The sequence below is a fragment of the Sebastes umbrosus genome, chromosome 5, assembly GCF_015220745.1.
Source record: "Sebastes umbrosus isolate fSebUmb1 chromosome 5, fSebUmb1.pri, whole genome shotgun sequence".
Classification (NCBI taxonomy): domain Eukaryota; kingdom Metazoa; phylum Chordata; class Actinopteri; order Perciformes; family Sebastidae; genus Sebastes; species Sebastes umbrosus.
The window spans coordinates 27,560,022-27,582,252 of record NC_051273.1 but is presented as its reverse complement, the minus strand read 5'-3'; the positions used below and the strand labels follow the sequence as shown (position 1 = coordinate 27,582,252).

Here is a 22,231-nt window from a genome sequence, read left to right as displayed (position 1 = left end):
CATTTTAGTATTTGCAAAACCTTTATTTTATGTAAGAAAACAAATAGAGGTGCAATTTTACTGATTTTCTACATCAAGACCACATATGATTAGGTCGAACTTAAAAACTACTATACTTACACTTGTCAAACCTGGACTAGATAAGCCTCCAGAGACTGTTATAAACACAGCTTCAGATTTGTAAAACCTTTATTCTTTTTGCATTCAGATCACACGAGACAAATAAGAGTATTTAAGCAGTCCCTGGAGTCTAACCTAGTCCAGATTTGACAAGTGTAAGCATAGTGGTTTTTGATCTACAGCTGCTCTTCTCTAGTCTCTCAATGCAGAAAAAGTGGTGAAACTGGCCATTTTTGCCTTGAGGCTTTTACTTTGATATAAAACACCTGGAGTGGTGCAAAATCAGAGAATCAGACACCAAATTTCATCATTTATCTTTATCTTCTACAAATCTGGATGCTAAGTTCAATAAGTATGAAACATCTGTAAACTGATGACTTACCTTTACTCCTGCAGACAACGCTGGAAATCAGGTAGAAGAAGCCAATGTGACGGTGACGGTGACGGTGTTGCCCGGCGTGGCGACCGTGAAGGGTGGAGGTCACAGCCGGGGGTCGATGGACACCAGGCCTCCGCTGCACAACAAGCTGATCCAGAAGGATCAGAACAGGAAGACTCAGAGCTACAAGGTGGAGTCGGTCTCAGGAGGAGCCAACATGGACATGCACAACTTCTCCCTGGAGAACAAGAGGGAGACCGAGTATGTAAGTCACACCCAGAGGCAATGACATATAGATGTTAAACATGTTATATAGTATAGTTATGTGGAGGATAAAAGATAATGGTGGAGGTTCATAAAGACAGTTGTTGACTGCAATAAAATAAATGCCCAGCTTTCTATAAATAAATGCTGTTATGAATGCATATTCATATTGTTGAATGTCATGAAAGGTAATGCAAGACAGCTTTATTTGTATAGCGGATTTCAGCAACATGGCAATTCAAAGTGCTTTACATAAACATTCAAGAACATTGCTACAAATTGCAAAAGAACATTAAGACATAATTAAAGAGACTATTTGTAACTTTGTACGCGCATAAATGTAGCGGGTCGTCACGCATGCGCGCTCGCATATGCGCGTTCGCGTGTAGCCGCTGTACCCTCCTCCTCTGCCTGCTCGCCTTCACTCAGACAGCTCAGCTCGCTCCACCTCTAGACGTGAACGCGCGTTCACTACACACTGCAGAAGAGTTAGTTTAGCTCTGAGAATATCTAGTGAATGCACAGGGGACGTTTGTGCAGAAATAAATGCTGCAGCTCCTCCAGACCAACAGAGGTTTCCCGTGTCTTGTGAAGTGACGGAGCTCTACAGAGATTTACGTTGTCTTCTCGTTACCGACCGAGTGCCGGTGTCTCCTCTGCTCTCTCCGGCTGCGGGCGGAGAGAGCAGGGAGACACGCTGGAGAGCCCCGCTGCCTCAGCCTGCACTTAGGCAGGAAAAGCCAACACTAGGATCAGATCTAAATCATGTTCATGGAGAGACCTTCGTCTGGTCAGTTAACATTACTGCCAAGCAGCTGAAATATAGAGTGATATTGTGGTTTTAGCTGACGTGTGTCGCCTCACTGTTTTGAGCGATGCTCGTTCAGGTATATTGAGAGCGAGCAAGCGCGAGCCCGACGCTGACTTTCATTGATTTCACGGCCACAGGTGTCGCTGTTAAGAAGCATTTCTGAAAGTTACAAATAGTCCCTTTAAAACAGTTATAAAAACATTAAAGATTAGAAAATAAAAAACAAGCTAAAAAATAAAAGCTAGGATAGAAGCTAAAATAGAGTATAACACACAAGAGTAAAAGCTGTAGTGCAGTATATAAGATCATTATCTGGTTTAATAAAAGGCAGCAGCAGCAAACAGGAACGTTTTAAGCTTTGAAACCATGACAACCGGAAGAGAGTTTGTCTTGGCTGAAAACCGTTAGCTTACTAGCTAACTAGCTTCACAATATTTACCATTGGACAAATTTAACGTTATTAAACACAAATAGTGAAAAGAACAGTCCGTCACTGAGCAGCTCAAAACCGTTAGCTTGCTAGTTATTTTGCTATCTAACTAGGTAACCGGTTAGCTCTCCTCCTACGTTGTCTTCTTGTACACAACATTTAATAATGATTAATGGAGTTAGCCATTTGAAAACAGAAATAATACAATTCGCATAACGTTACCCAGAGAGAAGAGAGTCACTGAGAGGCTGAAAGCAGCTCCAGCTACCGTGTATTTGTATTTTGACACGTCTGTTGTCAAATTTAAACCACACTTAAGGGTGAAAATAATCAAGTTTCACACCGAGAGACTGAAAACTGCAAGCCAGCTGGTAAGCTTGCTTATTCAACTGCTAACTAGTTTGCTAACATGTACCTTGTGTACAGTATTTACCTTTACAGACACTTCCAGGTGTACCTGCTAGGCAGTGCAGCGTCATGTGTCCTCTGTTCTGTCAGGATACTTTAATTTATTTATTTTTTTTATTTTTTTTATTATTGCAAAATGACAGTAAACATAGTAACAGCAGGAAAACATTAAAATAATTTACATACATAAGAAGCATAGTGAAAACATAAACAAAGAGCTGTGCCAAACATAAAAGGACAACAGAAATGAAACAAAACCAACATAAAATAAAAAAATAAAATAAAAAAAGACCATGCAAGAGTATGTAAATAGATATAGATGTAGAAAAGATATTGCATACATTCATTGTTTTCATTGCTTTTTTGTTTTGTGAGGGAGAAATTGTTGACAGACATAGATCCATTTCTTTCATAAATACAAAGAAGTTTGGCTTTTTTTTGGTAAATTTACACTTGTGAATGTGGAACTTCGCGAGAATTAAAATTAGATTAATAAGAAAGAATGCATTACTGTCTTTGTCATTGTAATCATAGCAACCAAATACAATATTTCTATAGTACAGTGCAACATCTGAGAAAACGTTAACAAGTATAAATTATTGACATCTTTCCACAATTCACATGTAAATTTACAGGACCAGAATAAATGAGAGCAAGTTTCAGGATGTGCAGGATATCAGTATATCAGGATACTTTTGACAGACACCAGCAACTGAACTGACACTATTTGATGAAGTTACCTAATTAAATTACAAAATAAATGTAATAGTAATCAGTTACAGTTACTGAGAAAAATATGTAATTACATTACAGTTACTAATCAAAATGTTGTTGATTACAGTGATTACATCTGAATATATTCTTTTCTGTAAAAAAACTTTTTATGTAGGGTGTAATTCATTATGCAGCTTTGTTATAATGAAGAACTTTTAATTAAAATAATTAAAATAGTTACATTACTTATTACATTTTTAACAGGGTAAGTAGTAATCTGTGATCTATTACATTTCTAAAGTAACCTTCAGAACACTGATTGTGTTACAGTTATTTGTATTCCAAGTAAACCACATTAAACTGTCTATGAACCTCTAATATTGAAGTTTTACTAGTGTTATCATACACCTACTTAAAGGTACCCGGTGGTATTTTAACTGTTGTGTAATTGACACCAATGTTCACAATTTTTCAAGGCTGTCTTAAAACTATAGCTGCACCCTATGAACATTGAATCAATTACATTTTTTCATTAATTACCTCCAACCATCATCATCACCATATGCCAAGGAGAGGCAGCCGTCTGCAACTTTTTCATCCGGTGCCTTTGCTAGAAAGCAGTTCTTGGTCAGCGCCTTAACTCCAAGGCCACCAGGGCAAATGAGTGTGCAAATGTTTTGTATTTCAAGACTTCACTCACTGATTAGCACTGTTAGTAAAGTTGGAGAACTCTGACACTGAAATCACCTGCTGAGGCAGTAGGCCTTTGTCACAGAAGACATTTTGACATGTCACAGTAGGAAAAGCGCAGGTGTAAATAATACAATTAAAAAGCTGCTTTAATTTCAGGCTCCTGGTATCGTTCATTCTGGCTCACTGTCTCTCACTGGAACACTTGTATAGAACGGAGCCATTGTTAGTGTTATCAGTAACTTTTCCTACTATGACAAGTCAACATGTCTGCTGTGACAAAAGGCCTATATGTTGGAATTAAACCCTACAGACTGCTGGCTCTCCATGGCACATAGATGCAGTTGGCAAGAACGCACATCGCTGTCAACATGTGGTAGGTGGTGTGCGTGCAGCCTCGTGCATGTGCAGGAAAAAAACACAAGATGCAAACAGTATGGGGAATCTCTCAACACACACAAACATTGCTCTGCAGAGGAATTTGTGGTCAAACACTCCATAGGGTACCTTTAAGTTATGCACTATAATTTAAACAACATAATTTTGGTTGTGTTCTTTAAAACATTTTGTAAGAGACGTTACCACATTTTCCAGAAAGTTGACCTCTCATTTTAGGACTCTTCAACCTGAGCCTAACAGTGAGATCATCATCGCAACTCGATGTTGTTCAGACAAGTTACAGAAAAACATTTACGTTTTCCAAAAATAACGACTCAATTGTGTGGACTTTTGCATAAAAAAGATGTTCGAGACATTAAGATTATTTAATTTGTATATGATGTTGCTAGCCATGAAAATGATGGCAATCCACAGTTTTAATATATCTCTTAAAATAAGCATCATATAGCTCAAAGGATTTCTTTGAACAAGCAGATACCAAAAATATGTTATCATACAGCGTTTTCTTACTTTAAAAGTACTAAGAGGGTTAGATTGATGGGACATTTAGGGTTCAGAAGGTTAACTTTTATAGGTGTTCACCGTGAACTTCTATAATTGCATGTTCTTCATATTTGTGATTGTGTAAGGGTGAGTGTCTAACGCTGGCGTCGCCGGGGTGTGTTTGCCGTGTTGCTAGGGGCCGTGTCGGCGGGAGATGGAGAGCATCCTGAGCAGTCTTAAAATCAGCAACGTGCTCAACCCGAGAGGCTTCCGCATACCCAACTGTGACAGAAAGGGCTTCTACAAGAAAAAACAGGTGAATGTTACATCTCTCTTTTTCTCTCACACACTTAAACACACACACACACCGGCGGACATGCAAAAAGACCCACCGCATGCCTGAACACTTCCAAAGAATCCTCACCGACTCATCCCACCCACCCACACATGCACAATCCCCCCTTTTTTTTGCAGCTCGGGTTGCCTTGACAGCCACATCAACACTATATTATCAGAATGGCTAATAACCATGTATTACTCCGGTAAATGCACTGCAGCCGTCTGACTCATGCCTCACAGGAAATGAAGTCGGTCAGGTGTGTTTGTGGGTGTGCGGTGTGGGAGAGTGTGGGGGGTAGGGATGTAAGAATGTGGTCTGGGAGTGTGTGTGGCACGGTAGATGTGGCGGCAGGGGAGTGTATGTATGGCGCTTGTTTGATGGCGGTAGTTTTGGTGAGGGTGTGTAGGTGTGGGGTGCTGTTGGTGAGGTAAAGAAAACAAACAGGCCGTCACTGGTTTAGTTTTTCTTGTCTGTGGTACAGCAGACTCGGGCCACCCATGGCCTGCTCATTTGTAAGAAGGGGGGGGGGGGAAACGAGGAAGCTGAACTTCATTTGGAGTAGTCCGGTGGGTGATGTGCTGACCTTAGGGGAGGAAGGGTGAGGCGGGGAAGGTAGATGATGGATGGGAGGTGTGGTGGGGGCATTTCTGAGACATACGGCTTGTCAAGTAAATACCATCATCATCCCATTTCCTGAGGTTGGGAGCCTTATCGGAGGGATTCCACACAGCTAAAGCCCGTTCTGAGAAACGCATGAGTCACCAAAAAAAAAAGCACCATGAGTCAGAGACCAAGTCGAGCCATAACACACACACACACACACACACACACACACACACACACACTCACTAAAATCAACCTCACTCTTTCCCTAAAGTCTCCAAGGTGCGGTTTCATTGTTACTTTTATTAAAATCAGACTCTTCCTTGTTCTTTTCCTGGATTTCATCAACAAATACCTACCAGGAAAGTGTCAGTTCTGGTCTAAGCGTGTGTGTGTGTGTGTGTGTGTGTGTGTGTGTGTGTAAATGTGTGTGTGCAGCAGCGTGCCAGGCCTTGTCGCCCTTTTCTCAGAGGGCCGGTGGGGTGCAGGGTGTTGTGTTGAATCCATCCGAGGGGATGTGCCTTCACGGTGTGTTGCAGAGATTTATGACCGGAAACAGAGCGAAGAGGAGACCGTGTGAACCGTCTAGGGTGACAATACTGTGAAAAGAAGGGAGCAAAGGGGGGTGGGGGGGTTAGAGGGAGGGGTGAGGGGTGAGGGGGTGGATGGGTGAAGGACTGAGCAGAGGAAAAAAGGGGCATAACTATACACATGATACACAAGCTGTCTTAGTATCTTAAAGTGACACCCCACCCCGAAATCTTTTGATGTCAAACACTAACTGTTGAAAGGTGGCTGCTAAATGCTGGTAGTTTCATCTTTCATACGGACCTTTTTAACCAAATAGTACCAGGAATTAAACTAGGAACTAACACAGTTCCAGGAAGGATGGATCAATAAGAAGTAAAATAAGAACTTTACATAAGTCCCTTTTGTGCATTCCTGATAATGGATTAGATAACAGTAGATAACGGCAACGGTTTTCACACACAAAGAAACAATAACATAGAATCATTGTGTGGGATCTGCAGACGTGGACAACCTTTCACTCGTTTTTAGGCTGGTGTCATAGACTGTATATAAGAAGTGGACGTAGTCACAGTGACTCCACACATTGGTTTGTGGGTTGCTGTTTTGAAGCCTCGAGTTCAGCATTTTGGCCATCGCCATCTTGGTTTTTGTCCATCGCCATCATGTTTTTTTGCAACCAGAAGTGACATGAGAGGGTGGAGCTAAATACAACTGAATGCTGAATAAGGCATTTTTAGGCGTCCAAAATGTTACAATTAACTTTCATATACTGAAAACACACTGTGAAAGGGTTAAAGTTGCAAGACGAAAACACGGACAATTCCCAGACCGGACAACGCGGTGGTAGAGACCTGTCAATCACAAGGTAGCTATGCCCTAAAACATACCCTGCTTTATGGTCTATTTGACTCTAAATGGGACCATAATTCACTAAATGAACATCATGCTGTATTGAAGAAGACTTGAAACTAGCAATTGAGACCATAAACTCATGTTTACAATGTTTACTGAGGTAATAAATCAAGTGAGAAGTAGAGTCATTTTCTCATAGACTTCTATACAATCAGACTTCTTTTTGCAACCAGAGGAGTCGCCCCCTGCTGGCTTTTAGAAAGAATGCAAGTTTAAGGCACTTCAGCAATGGCTTCACTTTTCAGAACCGGAGGTTGCCCTCTGGCTATAGTACAGCTGCATTACATTGTTTTAATCCCATCCCTACACCACATGGGGATATTAGCAACAGCCACTTGTTGCTGTTGCTTTGAATGAATACAGATGTTGAAGCAGTTTTGAGGCGTGTTTGTGTTTGATCAGGGAGACCACTATGTGATATTAAGTACTGCAGTACTCTGTACCGACAGTTGCAGGGCCACCAGGAAGTGCTAACTCCAGAGAGAGGACTTTTGATGGGCAGGGACAGACACTGGAAACAGTTTCATCTGGTTGAAAAACATAAAAGAGTCCTAAGTTCCTGAAAAGGTATCTGGGTTTCTGGAAGAGAAAAGCAACTGTGGTAGAATTCATGTCGGTTACTATGGAATCCAGCGGTGATAAGTTTTCACAGCAGAAGAAAAGGATCGGAAACTTTTGAAACCCCTCCGGCAGCATAATTTGCCTCCTTACTGTCTACTCATGCTATGTTCAGTATGTTGCAACAACATGCGTCATTTGTAGCTCTTCACATTTGGCACTTGTTGTGACTACGTTGGCCTAGTGGGGTTGTTAAGCCGCTAACTGCACGCTTTTATTCAGCCATGTTCTGGGAAACAATGACTATTTAAATATACTGGGATGGATTGTGGAGAAGTGTGGGGTACGCTCAAAACGCAATGTAGTTTGTACGATGTGTCGTCTGACCGTGTCTGAAGGAAAAGTGTTTACAGCTGTTCAGAGCGGCCTCACTCAAAGATGGGTTGAGAAGCTCTGCTGTGAAATCCTGCAGACTTTCTCAACTCTGCACACCTGATCAATCGCTTTTAGCAACCCGTTCTCACTCCCAACTCGTCAAATACCACTGTTTGGTAAGTGCCCTCGGCATCGGATACTGACGAACGAACTGACAACGAACCGGGCTTTCATCTAACTCCAATGTAAAACCACCCGGGGCGTTACTCAATGGTCCGAGCACGTGGTGTAGTATCAGGAGCGTGAGAGTCTGCTCGGGGTGGTTGGGAGGTGGATGGGTCAAACAAACACAGGACTAACACCCAGGATATCGGGGACTTATTTTGTCACATAGTCCTGTGAGTCACGGGATCGCTAGTCCTGTGAGCGGTTAGTCACTTGGTAGTCAAGTGAGTCATACGTCGGTGAAGTTAACATCAACCGCGAACGTTTCCTAACCCTAACTGTAATGGATTATGTTGCATAAATCTAACTTCCCGTGAAAAAGGAAGATGACTTTGAAAGGACACTATGCATGTAACAAGCAGATATATTGACACGCCGTCCCTGGTCCGTCCAAAAGTAATGCAAGAGGGGCATCCCGTGCGTTGGTCTCTACGTCGTGTGCTCGGACTGTTGAGTAACGCCCAGGGTGGGTTTACATTGGCGTTCATTGAAAGCCCGGTTCGCTGCTTACAGTCGCTAAAGGGCACCTCCGAGCGTTGGTCTCTGATGCCGATGGGCACCGACCGAACGGCAGTATTTGACGAGGTGGAAGTGAGAATGTGCTGCTTTGTGACGTGAATGTTGGTTTTGGAAAGTTGTAGAAATAGTCTGATGCTTTTCCACTCAGAATACTTGCGACTATTGAAATCCATTGTAATCTAAATTAAGGACAAAAGTACCAACTTTGCACTTTTTTAAGACTACGGTGGGTGAGTTTTGATGCTAGAAGGATTGATCAGGGGGTAGAAATATTGTTTTAAGGGTCAACTATCATGAGGAAAAAGTCAAAAGCATGTCTGTGTGTGGTTGTCAGTGTATATGTTGCTGGTAATATGAGTGCCCCAGCACCGTAGGAGAAGGTTGAACAGTGTTAGCCCTACCTCGGCTACAGAGAAACCTATTTTTAGCAGCAGTTATATGAATTGGCCCAGTATCCCAGTACAGGCCATGCATGCCCAACACTGACCCACTCATTACACCCGTCAAAGTCTCACTCTCACTTTTCCTCTCTCTCTCTCTCTCTCTTTCTCTCTCTCTCAGGCTCTCTCTCTCTCTTATTCATCATTTCACCCACCCATCATTACCCCCATTGTGCCCTGCCTACAGTCGTCCACCCATCTTTTGTTCGGCCTGCCCGCTCCATCATTCTGTCCATCCTGCCCTTCCGCCCACCTGGCTTTTCCTTCCTTGTTTGGCCAGGAATCACCCCACAGAGGGTTGTGAATGGGACGACAGTGTCTGCGTCTCTCTCTGTGTACTCATTCAGAGTTTAGTGTGTGTGTTGAGAGGAAGAGGAGGAGGAGGAGGAGGAAGAGGCAGTGGGTTAAGGATGTGAGCCAGGTGCCTGCCTGCGTACTCTTATCCCTCCTCCCCCACTGGGTCCTGACAGTGCCAGGCCCATAAGGACTGACTTATTGAGCGTGACTCAGAAGGATCTGTGGAAACGTACACACCGACCACAATGGCTTTATAATAACTGGCCAACCTCCGGGGACCCAGACAGCTATTTTCACTCTGTCTCTCTCCCTTCGTTCGGTTCCCTCCCTGGATTTCTAATCCACCTCGCCTTCCTTCTCACTTGGGGACATGACGTTTTTTTACCGTGGCTGTTGCATAATATCTAGAGTAATATTTTTCAATACCAGTGCCAATAAGGTAACTGAGTTTCGGTACCGATAATCAATACCGTGGTTTGCAAATAGCAATGCATCAGTGTATAATGTCTTAAGACAGGCAACTGTGCAAGGACTTAAAAAGTTATGATTTATATCAGGAAATGTCTTATCAAAGAATAAGTTATGGCCAAGCAATCGATGTCAACTCTTGATACTGTTCGTTACTTGATTTTATGGACATATTTCAGTGTATATTCAACATTTTTGAGGTTTGATGGCGCATCATGATATGTGGGCTTCAGCTATAATCACTTTCATTATTGATTAATCTATTGTTGTTTTTTTCTTACAATCATTTAACTTCAAGGTGTACACTTTAGAATAATTTGAAACGGAGCAAAATAACTTACATTAGAAATGCAAATAATTGGTAGTTGGTAGTTTTAGTAGATAAATGACTTAGTTGGTAATCATATTTGCCGTTGATTCATTTTCCGTTAAAGGTGCAGTGTGTAGGATTTCGCGGCAGCTAGCAGTGAGGTTTCAGATTGCAACCAACTGAAACTCCTGTGTGCCAAGCGTGTAGGAAAACTACGGTGGCAGACGCGAAAACACAAATGACCCTATCTAGAGCCAGTGTTTGGTTTGTCCATTCTGGACTACTTTAGAAAACATGGCGGCCGGCTTTGTGAAGAGGAACCCCTAAGTGTTAAACACTGTTCCTTTAAGAGAGAATCGACTAAATATGTCCCATTTAAAAAGTGTCCTTCATGTCGTACAATCTCTCTTTCCAAAGTCACCACATCCAGTCATAACTTGCATTGATTATTTAGGCTCCTATTTTAAAGTTTGTGTGGCTTCATTCTTCTAAAACAAACACAAATTATTCTGGTGTTGAATTCACTGCGACTCTCATTAAACTATTTTTTAGAAAAAGCAATATCCTGCAGCTACTCCCAATGCACTTACAAACACAGATGCACCCTCTTTTACACAAATACATATATGTGCGCCCCTATACTCACACACACACATTGCATTTTATGAGCTTGTGTTTATCCTGTGGTCAGACCAGGCTCTTTTTAATGTCTGTGAAGCCCAGCGGCGCTGCTATTAGCTATAAAGACCAGCATCACAAGAGCACGCATTCATACGCACAACACACACACGCATACACGCCTCATAAAGGTAGCATTATGAACGTGCGGGGCGGATGAAATGGCCTTTTTCACTGACGGCCATGTGGACCACGCAGGGCCGGCGTCGGGCCGTAAGGCTGAGAATATGGGACACGAGAACTGAGCTGACCCCTGAGCCGAGATTCAGACTCTGTGGTTCAATATGCTTGGACTAGTGAGCACCTTAAAGGAATATCCCTCCAACATATGTATGTGTTGAGTATATACTGCTCACTGTGCTCTGAAAGTTTGTAGCTTGCTTCTTTATGAAGGACACTGACTGCAGTCAGCTTGGATTCAAGATGGATACAGCAAATTCCAAAAGCAACCCAGTTTCATAGCAAAAAAAGAGATCAAAATGTCCATAAAAAAAAACGACTTTTAAAGCTTTTACTGCGATTAATGTTACTGCCGCATAATTCACTTCTCCTCTGTCCATTTATGCTTGTGTTTCAAATAGAGCCTTCACAGGAAATTGTAGTAAAGAAATTCCAAAAATATGTCTAAGGTCATTTTTTATTCGAATACCCTCCTCACTACATATGTTGGTCAAAATTCTTAGAAAAAAAATAATTTCAGAGATCCTTATAAAAATATGCATATATGTTTTATGTTTACGTAAAAAAGAAATGGCTTAAATATTATATTTTTTAAGTTCTCTTTTCTTTAAGCTCAAAATCGCCTACAACATACTACTGACAAAATGTGTTAGTGGTATACAGTAGTATACAGTATACAGTAAATACTACATATTGCGTTTGTCAGTAGTATGCAGATTAAACTGTTAAATTGATTTATTTTGCAGCCATGCTTTAGCCTTTAAACTAGCTCTTAAAGCACAGGACAAAAATATGCAGGCGCTTGCTGTCACAGCAGTTTGTGGCGCTTCTCAGCTCTGAATACATCGGACCAATTTTTCGATTCACCATCAATTTTCGTAAAACTGACAATATTCAAAATTTGCACAGGTGATTTCTCGCCTCAAAAATTCTTAGAAGTGAATCTAGTGACGAAATAGTTACGCAAAATGTTTTAAAAAATGTGCCGTTTTCTGCTTGCATTGTGGGATACAGTAGGCGAGGTAGACTGGTCCAATGCATACTGGAGATTTTTTCCAAATCAGTACGACATCCGGGTATTTTGGCATACTGGAGATTTTGCTTTTGTTTTCATGCTGCATACTACATGCTACGTTTTGGCCAAATCAGTATGTGGTACTAGTATAGTCGGTTTTGAATTCAGCCTACTTTTGCACAAATAACAAACATAAACAGCTAAACATGCTAGCGACAAATGACAGTTGCGTATTAACCCATATTATGTTTTGTAGAAAATATGAATGTTTGGGACACAGTGAATAAACAAATGGACAAAGGAGAAGTGGAATATGCTGCATGGTTGGTTTTAAAAGTTGAATGTTTTTATAATTTTTTATGTGAAATTGGATCACTGTTGGAATCTATTGTCACCGTCATGAATCAAATAAGGCTACAAACTTATCCGAGCCACCTTTCGAGCCTTTTGGTGGAGTATTCCATTAAGGTACCAGGATTAGTTTGTATTTTAACAGGAAACCAGTGCAAAAATAATGTTTACATAACGTTTTGTAAAAAACTGAAAATCTATCTGTCTCAGTTGTAAAGTGACATCCAGTCCTCAGCGGACATTTGGCATTCTCCTACAACATATGTGTGTGTGTGTGTGTGTGTGTGTGTGTGTGTGCGTGCGTGCGTGTGTGTGTGTGTGTGTGTGTGTGTGTGTGTGTGTGTGTGCATGTGTGTAGATTGAAGCAGTAAAGAAAGGATCGCTTGAGATGACTGCTAATAGTTCACAGATGAAAGAGACTGAGCGGAAATTCAAAGGTAGCCAAGCAACAGGGGAATGCACACATGCACATTTTGCTCTTCCTCTCCCTTCCGCTTCTCCTTTGGCTTTTCAACCCTCCTATATACACACACACACACATGCACGCACACACACACATACACATACACACACACACACCAGGCACATACAGGACTCCATCATCATTAACCAGAGCAGAGGAACACAATGTTAAGCTCCTCTCCGCAGACTCGTCCACTGGGTCAGGGCTAAAATAGAAGTTGGCCGCAGACTCAGACGATGGTACCGTGAGGGAGAACGGAGGGAGGAGAGACAGAAAAAAAGAGTAAGACAGTAGAGGAGGAGGAGGAGGAAGAGAGGTAGGAGGAAAACTGAAAAGAATCTCTTGATGATGTTAGTGTGTGAGAATGGGGCGTGTTGGGCTGCGTACTTGCCCCCAGACTGCTGCAGTAGTTGTTGGCGAGGTATTTTAATAGGCCTCTGTCTCTATAAAGCTGCCTTTGATCATGCACTCAGGCTGGATGTTGACTACGCCGGAAACAGACACCTGGTCACACTCTAAAGCCCGTCTGTCTGTCTATCTCCGGGCCGCTGCACAACCGCCTACAATGCAGTCCGTAAGTATTAGGAGAGTTTTGTTTTTGGCATTTTGGGGAAATATCTCCCAAGAGAGTTACACAGTGACTGATTTCTTAACAAACAACACTGCCCGGCACTTCTGTGTGGTGGATAAGCTGCACTCTGGGAAGTCGTTGCTCTGTTGTTCGCCAAGAAACCGTTGCAGCACGCAACTCCCCGTAAAACCACAAATTGTTGTTTTTACATTTAAGCAATCGAGTTTATTCAGCATTAGAGATGTTAGTAGGTGTGTTTTTAAAATTTGGAAACAGCCATGCGAGCCGTTTCCCCTTGATTTCCAGACTTTATGCTAAGCTAGGCTAGTAATCTCCCGGCTACAGCTCCATACTTAACGTACAGACAGGAGAGTGGTATCGATCTTCTTATGCAACTCTTGGAAAGAACGTGAACAACCTATATAAACCGATGTTGACTCTTTGGTAGAAGATGCGGCACAAATTGCCAACACATTCTCATCCCGACTCGTCATATACTGACGCTTTGTCAGACCCCTTGGCCTCACTTTACGGTCGCAGTAAACATATGCTTAATGTTGTGAATTCAAACAAAAACACTTGTTTAGGTTGAGGCAACAACACCACTTAGTTAGGTTTAGGAAAAATCCTCATGGTTGGGCTTGAAATTACCACATTTTTCAAGTAAAAATTAAATTTAACTTTGTGAACAGCTGAATGTAACGCGAAAATGAAACGTAACGCGCGGGACACAAACAGTGGTCCCCTGGACTGTTTGGATGGGTCGTTGGACCCACCATCTCCCCTCCCGCCAGTCCTATATGTTTTTTCGCTCTTTAAACTACGTCACCACAGTCAACGACCACTTTCTCTGTGCAATCTCTTATGTTGAAGTCATCAATGTTATCAATGTAAGCCAACACGCCAGCGGCGTCTTGACACGGCACCGCAAGTTGCCGCGTGTCGGCTATAAACCACTGTCTTATTTCCCAGTGTCAGTGTTCATCAGCTCTTTAGAAAAGCAGCTATTATATCACATTTGCTCCTCAACTCATATCTTGGCTATCCAGTGTGCTAAATGATGCAACGCTGTCTGTTTGTTTTGCACTTGTGCAAACACTGTCGTGCTACTTCTGAGCTGGTTTGTGGTCTGATTCCTCCTTGAGCATGACACTCAACCAAATTGCTCCCAATGTACAGTATGTAAATGGGAAAATATGAATACACTGTGGACATAAGCATCTTCCAAATCAATGTAATCGTTATCATAATCATAATCATTATTCAACCGCAATAGCCCCCTAATGTAAGAAAATATCGATACACATGAGTATCGCGATATCATGTGTTGTGATACTGTATCGATTCTCCAAGAATATGTATTGATTTTTAATGAATCTCTTAAAAATCTGACAGCCGCTATTCGATATTTCGGAGGTTGTAGCGTTAAGTTAAGTTAAGTTAAGTTAAGTTAAGTTACGAGCAACATATGAAACTAGAAAACCGTTGTGAAGGAGGCTAAATCACGCTCCAAAGTTAGGCTAAATTTTGACGAGGAAAAAACTTTTTTTTTCAAAGGGGTCCCATGACCTCTGACCTCAAGATATGTGAATGAAAATGGGTTCTATGGGTACCAACGAGTCTCCACTTTACAGACATGCCCACTTCATGATAATCACATGCAGTATTTTGAATGCAGTATGTGTCATTTGTGCCTATTCTAAAATGTTGTATTTCTTGTGTGTTCTTTATGCTTTGACAATTTTCCTAAAATTAGGTTTGCAATGTATCGCAATATATTGAATCGTTACCCCTGTATCATGATATGTATTGTATCGCCAGATTCTTGCCAATACACAGCCCTAAACCGCAAGGGGTTGCTTGTCAGGAAAACGTGAATATAGGTTGTTTTAAGCTTTTAACAAAGGACCAATGTTGATGGTTAACGACCGACAGTCTCCATAAAATATTAATGGGAAACACTGTTAAATAGTACCATACAAACCAGTGTGTTTGCAGGTTTTACAGAACATAGTTTTGTCAGGATTAGATTGTCATGTAAGGGATAATGTACAGCGAGCCGGTCATTGTTGTGAAATAAACCCCGACAGGGTCTTGCATCGCCCTGAAGGGGTTTATTTCACAACAATGACCCAATAGCTGTGCTTTATCCCGCTTGTTACACGGCTACTTAAGAAATCAATAATTTGACACAAAAACGGTCCGCAAGAGTCCGACATCAGAACTGTGCCCTTAGTAACGGTCTGTTATACATAGCAACGGTCTGCTATAAAGAAATAATAGACCCATGAACGCTGTGATTGACCAATCAGGATCAAGAGGGTCGTGTAATAATACAAGGTAGTGTAGACTAAGTTAAGATTAATTTGCAAAGCCTGCATTAACTCTGTAACTCAGACAGTAATAAATGTAGACTGTGAATGTTTTATGGATTGTAGAACTCAAGCAAGTTTCAAGAGTGTGCTAATACATTTTCATACTGTACAGAAATGGATGGCAACCAATGGCGGCCTGGTAAGGCAAGTGGTTCGTAGTAAATGGGCTAAAAAATGCTAAACCACTGGTTTGGTCCTTTGATGCTCAAAGTAAGCAGTTAAACCTCAGAGCCATTGTTTCAATTGAAACCCAGTGTTCTGGTGAACAGAGTCACATATATACACTGTATGGACTGCCCCCTGTGGGACATCTGGTATTACTGCGTACGTGTGTGTGTGTGCGTGTGCAGGTGGGGGGTATGCATACCTACAGTAGATACAACTCTTGTTTGTGTGTGTTTACTGATGCGTGTTTATGTGCGTACACGCACGTGCGCTCGTGTACGTGCGGGCCATAATCAGCTCCAGATGATTTTGAGCGTCTGCCAGTTTCCCAGAATAGCAGCGCTGGTTTCCTTGCAGCCCTCCAACTGGCCTTGGCAAATATTTTAGCAACTCCATGTTTACCTTCACACTCCTTCACTCTCACTCACTCAGTGCGTTCCTCACCCCCCCACCCCCACCCCCACCCACGACCCCCTCCGCCCCCTCTCTATCGAAAATAATCTGCTTTTTCATCATTTACCCCCACTGGTCAGGAGCACATAAGCCTGATACTGTAAATAAACAGCTCACAGAGGGGACAAACTCAACGGCATGCTGGCTGCACGTGGACACCCGAGCGAGACTCTTTCACCGCTCTGATCTTGATGCATTTATTATCGTCTTTCACAAGGCGAGCAGCTGCATCATCTGCGGTGGTTAATCTCCGGTAGTTTCTGCACATGAAAGCTGGGAGGCAGCTCCAGACAGCGGGGCATTCCTCTCCGTGATCGATGAGATGTTTGTCTTATTAAGAGTTCTGCTGAGGCATGACTTGGCCTCCTCACAAGCATCCAAAATCTAAAAAAGCCAACAGAGAGAGAGAGATAGAGTCTTATTATAATACACGCATGCAGGTTGAAGGTGGTGTTGATAAAGCTGTGTCGGGGTTCCTCACCTTGGAAACGCTAATCTGTTTTCACAACGTGTCTCAAAGTGATAAGTCCGCCAGACTTTTCTTCCTGCGGCCTCTAAACTAAAGTTGGAAGCAAGTTGAGTGATGTTTGTCCACACCCTGCTGGTGCCTCCTGTCTGTGCAAATCTTCTTGTTGAAGGCTGTACATGTTAAACCTGCAGAAGGCAGAATGTTTTTGGCATCATGGGTCATCATTTCGTAATTCAAGTGTTCTGAGAGAAAACTAGACTTCTGCCCCTCCTCATGGCTCTGTTTTCAGTCTTCAGAGAATCTAGGGAGACTTTAGCCAATCACAGGTCATTTCAGAGAGAGACCGTTCCTATTGGCTGTTCATTCAACGGAGGCAGCTGTCAATCACTCACACCGATCAAACGGTCAAACTAGGCAGTGCTGATCAAATATGAATCAATATTCTGTTTTTCTAATGCCTATTTCTCGCCTCAAATGTTTTCAGAAACATCTTGTAGTGTACTGTTTAGCTGTAAAATGAGAAAGTTTGTGACCCGGCAGCCATGTTGAGATCAGTTGAGGAAACAGTACACTACAAGATGTTTCTGAAAACATTTGAGGCTAGAAATAGGCATTAGGGAAACAGAATATTAATTCATATTTGATCAGCGCTGCCTAGTTTGACCGTTTGATGGGAGTTTGCGAGTGATTGACAGCTGCTCAGAGACGGCAGGCTCCAGCTCGGCTCTGATTGGTTGTTTTCCTCTGCTCTGTGAAATCTTGCAGATGTCATTAGGAGCACCAGAGGACACAGAGGCACATGATTTGTTTCGGATTACCTGTCTCATGCTGTCAGGATAAAGTGACGTTTTTTTTAAAAATAACTTTTTTAAATCGTATTTGATTCTACCTACTGCTGCTTTAATCTTTGCATTTAGTAAAAGCAACCAAGCAGTATACTAATTGTTTTTCTCTACCTCTTTTTGCAGTGCCGTCCATCCAAAGGCAGGAGGCGGGGCTACTGCTGGTGCGTGGACAAATACGGGCAGCCTCTGCCGGGCTTCGACGGCAGGGAGCGGGGCGAGACTCAGTGCTACAACCTGGAGAGCAAATGAGAGGACGGAGGGACGTCGAGTGGACGGAGAGAGGAAGACAGAGAATAAGGGGGTGGGGGGGGGGGGGTGGGGGGAGACAGAGAGAGAAAGAGCCTACTTTGCTCTTGCATGTAGTTTTATGTAAACATTTGAAGGGGGCTCTGGACCTTTTGATTTCAGGTCCCATTTCTGTCGGAGAGTTAGAGGGGGAGGGGTGGAGCACGGCCTCGGCGACCCGGCCAAGCCTCCTGTCCATCACAGCTATCTGTCCTGTGCTTAGGGAACCTTTATCCTTTCTTTAAAACAAACAAACAATTAAGCTGAAAGCTGAGAGAGAAGATGTAGAAAAAGAGAATCCTACCATCTGCACTATTCTTTTAGAGAGAGAGGAAGGAGGGACTTTTCCACTCACTTTAAAGAGGACTCGTTTGTGACTGTGACCCGAAAAAAAAAAACGCACCACCACCGTTTTCTATTGTGCGTGACCGTCTGTGAGCGTGTAACCGTGAGTCTGTATGTGTGTGTGTCTTAATGTGTGAGCACCCGCATAACATACGCGCGCACAGCTGCATATCGGTGCAAGATGGCGTGCGAGTTCCCAAAAGTGTTTCTTTGTGTAAATACTGTATGTCACTAAAGCTCAGTTTAGAGATCCCCGGCCCCTGCTACCATTAAACAATGCAGAAGAATAATAACGTTTACTGGCTCAGGGTCAATTTTGAAGTGAAGGATTATGGGATTGCAGGGCTTTGGCTTGTTAACCAGCACCGAGGGCCCCTCCTCGCCGCCTCTTGCTTGTCCCTCGCCCCTGTTAGTGGGAAGGGAAAAGAGGCAAACCATGCAGTTACAGTGCCTTAAAACCAGACCTTTCCATGCCTCCCCTCCCCTTCACCCCCTGTAGTCCTCCAATAAAGGAATACTTCACTACAAATCTACCTGTTGAGTATCAAATACTCGTCCTCCGCAGGCTTCAACTGTGGCTCTGAAAAATTGGTTGCTTACACCTTCGTTTGAAGGATAGCGGCTGCTACGCTGCAAAAGCAGCATGAAAACATCCATAGAAACTTCTGAAACCACGCCTCCAGCAGGTTTCTAAGAACGCTACTTCCGACTATGAGTGTTTGGAACATACTGAAGGAACGGATCAACTGTGGATTAAGATGCAAAATGTGCCAAAATATTAGCTTGGTTACAGCTGTAATAAAAGCTCTTTAATCCGAAAAGAAGGTTGCGTTACTGTCTTAGCATCTGCTACCCACAGCTTTCATATCAACAAAATGAAAGACGCTGATGGATTACATTGCTCGCTACTCATTGGTTAGCGCAAAATGACCCCAAACAGCGTTCCCAGATGTACAATAACTATCGTATTTGTACAATATTTCTGCCCTGTGTACGATCAATAATGCCAAAAGTGCCATAAAGTACGATAATTTTACCATTTTGTGACGCTTATTCTCATTGTAATTAATTTCCGCATAGAAAATATGGCTCCTACGTCTGTGTTTACACATCTTTTCTCACGCGACCTCTTTCCAGCCAATCATGCTTGGTGTAGGCTATGATGTGGATGAACGTGACCCACAAGCACGGCTGTCGTTCTCTTAATTTTGTAATAGTAGGCTATTACAAAAATTGTCAGACTTATGGACACATACTCCCGTCCACGCATCATAACTACGTCAGCTTGAAAAAACGATGTGGGTAGATTTATAGGTGTGTCAAAAGTTGTTCAAATATGTGCATCTATCCTTTCATCCTTTTCCGGAGAACCCGGAGAAAACCCACGCTAACACGGGGAGAACATGCAAACTCCACACAGAAGGGGCCCCAAGCCGGGTTTGAACTGTGAGGCGGCAGTGCTAACCACCGTTTAAATAACACATTTACGCCTATTTGTTCTCGTGGTTATGACTCGCGTATGATAATTCCTCAAAATACGATAATTTTAAGCCTCTGGTGCGATAGTTTAACATTTCCCATTTGGCAACACTGACCCCAAATAACAGCTAACATCAGATTGAATGATGAAGCAAACACAAAACGGTGCTTCAGTCTATCAAGCCACCAAGTACGGCTGAGGGGACAGCTCTCGTCGTCGCTAGGCTAGCACAGTTAGCTGTTTATGTTTGCCGCATAGTAGCGATTGACGGACAGCTGAATAGCTAACGGCGCTAGCGACAAAGAGAACTTGTGTATTTAGCCATAATTTGGCAACGATATGAATGTACGGAACATAGCGCTCATACAAACTGAAAGTGGAGAGGTGGTTTGAGAAGTTTCCTTGGACTTTTTCCTGTTTGATGCTTTTGTGTTACTCTGGGTTGCAAATGGAGTCCACTGTAACGGCTGTGAATGGCGAGTATTTGAAACTCAAAGGAGAGATTGATGGTGGAGTATTGTCATGAGGTGCTCACATGCCGCCCTGCAGTCTTAGGGATCAGTTTAGTCTGACTTCTGTCTCTGTCCCACCTCTAACCTGCTCTCCTGTGTCCTCACCCCGTCCTTGTCCCGTGTCCGTCATGCAGCTCCGGTCTTCCAATCCCACATCTTTAACCACCCCTGTCTAAAACTTTGTCCTCGTCTGTGTGCCAGATCCCGTCCCCCGTCTCCAACCCACTAATCGGAGCTGTTAGTCCCCGCTCCAGCACCCCCGCCCCACCTCCGGTCCTCTTCCTGTCAGTGGTGCAAACCTGGTGTAGGCTTGTTTGAACGGGAGGAGCCCGTTGTGACCGGCCCAGCCCGCCGCAGGTGCCAGCTGCCCCTATGCTTCAAGCCCAAGCACAAGCACTTAAAGCACTTTAGCTGCGCCGGTACTCGTCAATGCATGCAGTTAAAAGACAATTGGACCTATCTGCATCTGCATGCCTTTCCTTCGAGGTAATGTCAGATGAAACAGTGTGATACTGTAAGAAAACAATAATAACCCAGGGAGGAGGGGCTGTAAAAAAGAAGAAAAAAAAAAAGCTACACCAGGACTTCTGACAGCAAACTTAGCGAACACCCCTCAGAAAATTTTCCATTCAATGCAACTATTTCTCTTTTTTTTTTTGTTGTTGTTGTTTTTGTTTCTTTGAAAAAAAAAAATGTTTGTATGATCGTATGCCAACAAATCTCCACAAGGTGGACACAGCACCAAATATGCATTCACACAAGTGGTAGGGGGTCTGAGGGAGGAGGCGGGGTCCTCCCCGAGGAGCTTCCTGCCCGATGCTCTCCTACATCCTGTGTAAAGACTTGAAAAGTGGAGAGAGCGCCGACAAAGAATGCTTGCCCAGTAGCTTGGTAGCATGAAATCGGCTGTACACTTCCTTTAATAGAGAGCAGCAACCTACAACCAACCTGTTGGTGCTATATCCCACCTACTCAAAGACTTGATGTACGGGGAGGAACATACATACAAATATGTTTAAGCTATTCCCTCCCTAATATTTGTAAGTGTGTCTTTTTATATATTATTATTATTATTATTATTATTTCCTGGCCAGCTATGTGTCTGACTAGACATCATGTACAGTACTTAAAAATAAAAATTATTTATCTAAGAAAGAATTATAAGCTGATCCAAACTAGGTTTTCTTATGAACAATTCAGTGACTCACCGATTGCACAGCAAAGTCTATTTGATTCAGTGTATTTTGGGGAATATAATCACTAATGAATGTTTTTATTTTTGAATGAACCTTTTTCCTTCTGTCGCTCAGCAGGGTCATTTGTAAGCTCCGTGCCCGGCAGGCGAGTTTCAGCCTCGGGTAAAAATCTGTGTCAGTCAGGCACTCAGGTCTCTGGTCATCTTGCAGTAGTTCACTGCTTCTTCTTAAAGGCCAGTGAACGTCTCACCTCTCAGTAAGTCACTTCTCTCCATGCACACCCAGCCATCCCGCCTCTTAGTGCAGAGCCAGGGTCACACTTCTGTTATGTCACTTCTTCACTTCTTTTTATTATTATTTTTCCCTGCTGGTCACGTTAAGAATCTCTCTGTTCACGGGTAAATGTATTTTTGTTTTATCCTTCAAAGAGTTATTTTGATTCAAGCTTTTCATGATACTAAACTAGGAAATCACACAGCTATTATTTTCTCTGAGAAAAGAAATGATTCAAAATATAAGTTGTATTTAATGTCTTTTTTTTTTTTTTTAAATAAAAAGTGAACACATTTTAA

The 22,231-nt window shown here is 42.6% G+C and overlaps 1 protein-coding gene and 1 long non-coding RNA gene across 2 annotated transcripts in view; one reads left to right on the top strand and one right to left on the bottom strand.

Annotated features, from left to right (window-relative positions):
• The window catches only part of LOC119488297, a 27,645-nt gene extending 26,926 nt beyond the window's left edge, over window positions 1-719 (bottom strand). The window contains exon 1 of the long non-coding RNA XR_005206923.1: window positions 503-719. This is a non-coding gene — a long non-coding RNA (uncharacterized LOC119488297). The remainder of the gene's footprint in view (window positions 1-502) is intronic.
• LOC119488296 (insulin-like growth factor-binding protein 3) overlaps window positions 1-22,231 on the top strand; it is a 26,556-nt gene extending 4,325 nt beyond the window's left edge. Inside the window, exons 2-4 of the mRNA XM_037769821.1 lie at window positions 517-764; window positions 4,895-5,014; window positions 17,965-22,231. Coding sequence (XP_037625749.1) covers window positions 517-764; window positions 4,895-5,014; window positions 17,965-18,090 — 494 coding nt within the window. The 3' untranslated portion in view covers window positions 18,091-22,231. The remainder of the gene's footprint in view (window positions 1-516; window positions 765-4,894; window positions 5,015-17,964) is intronic.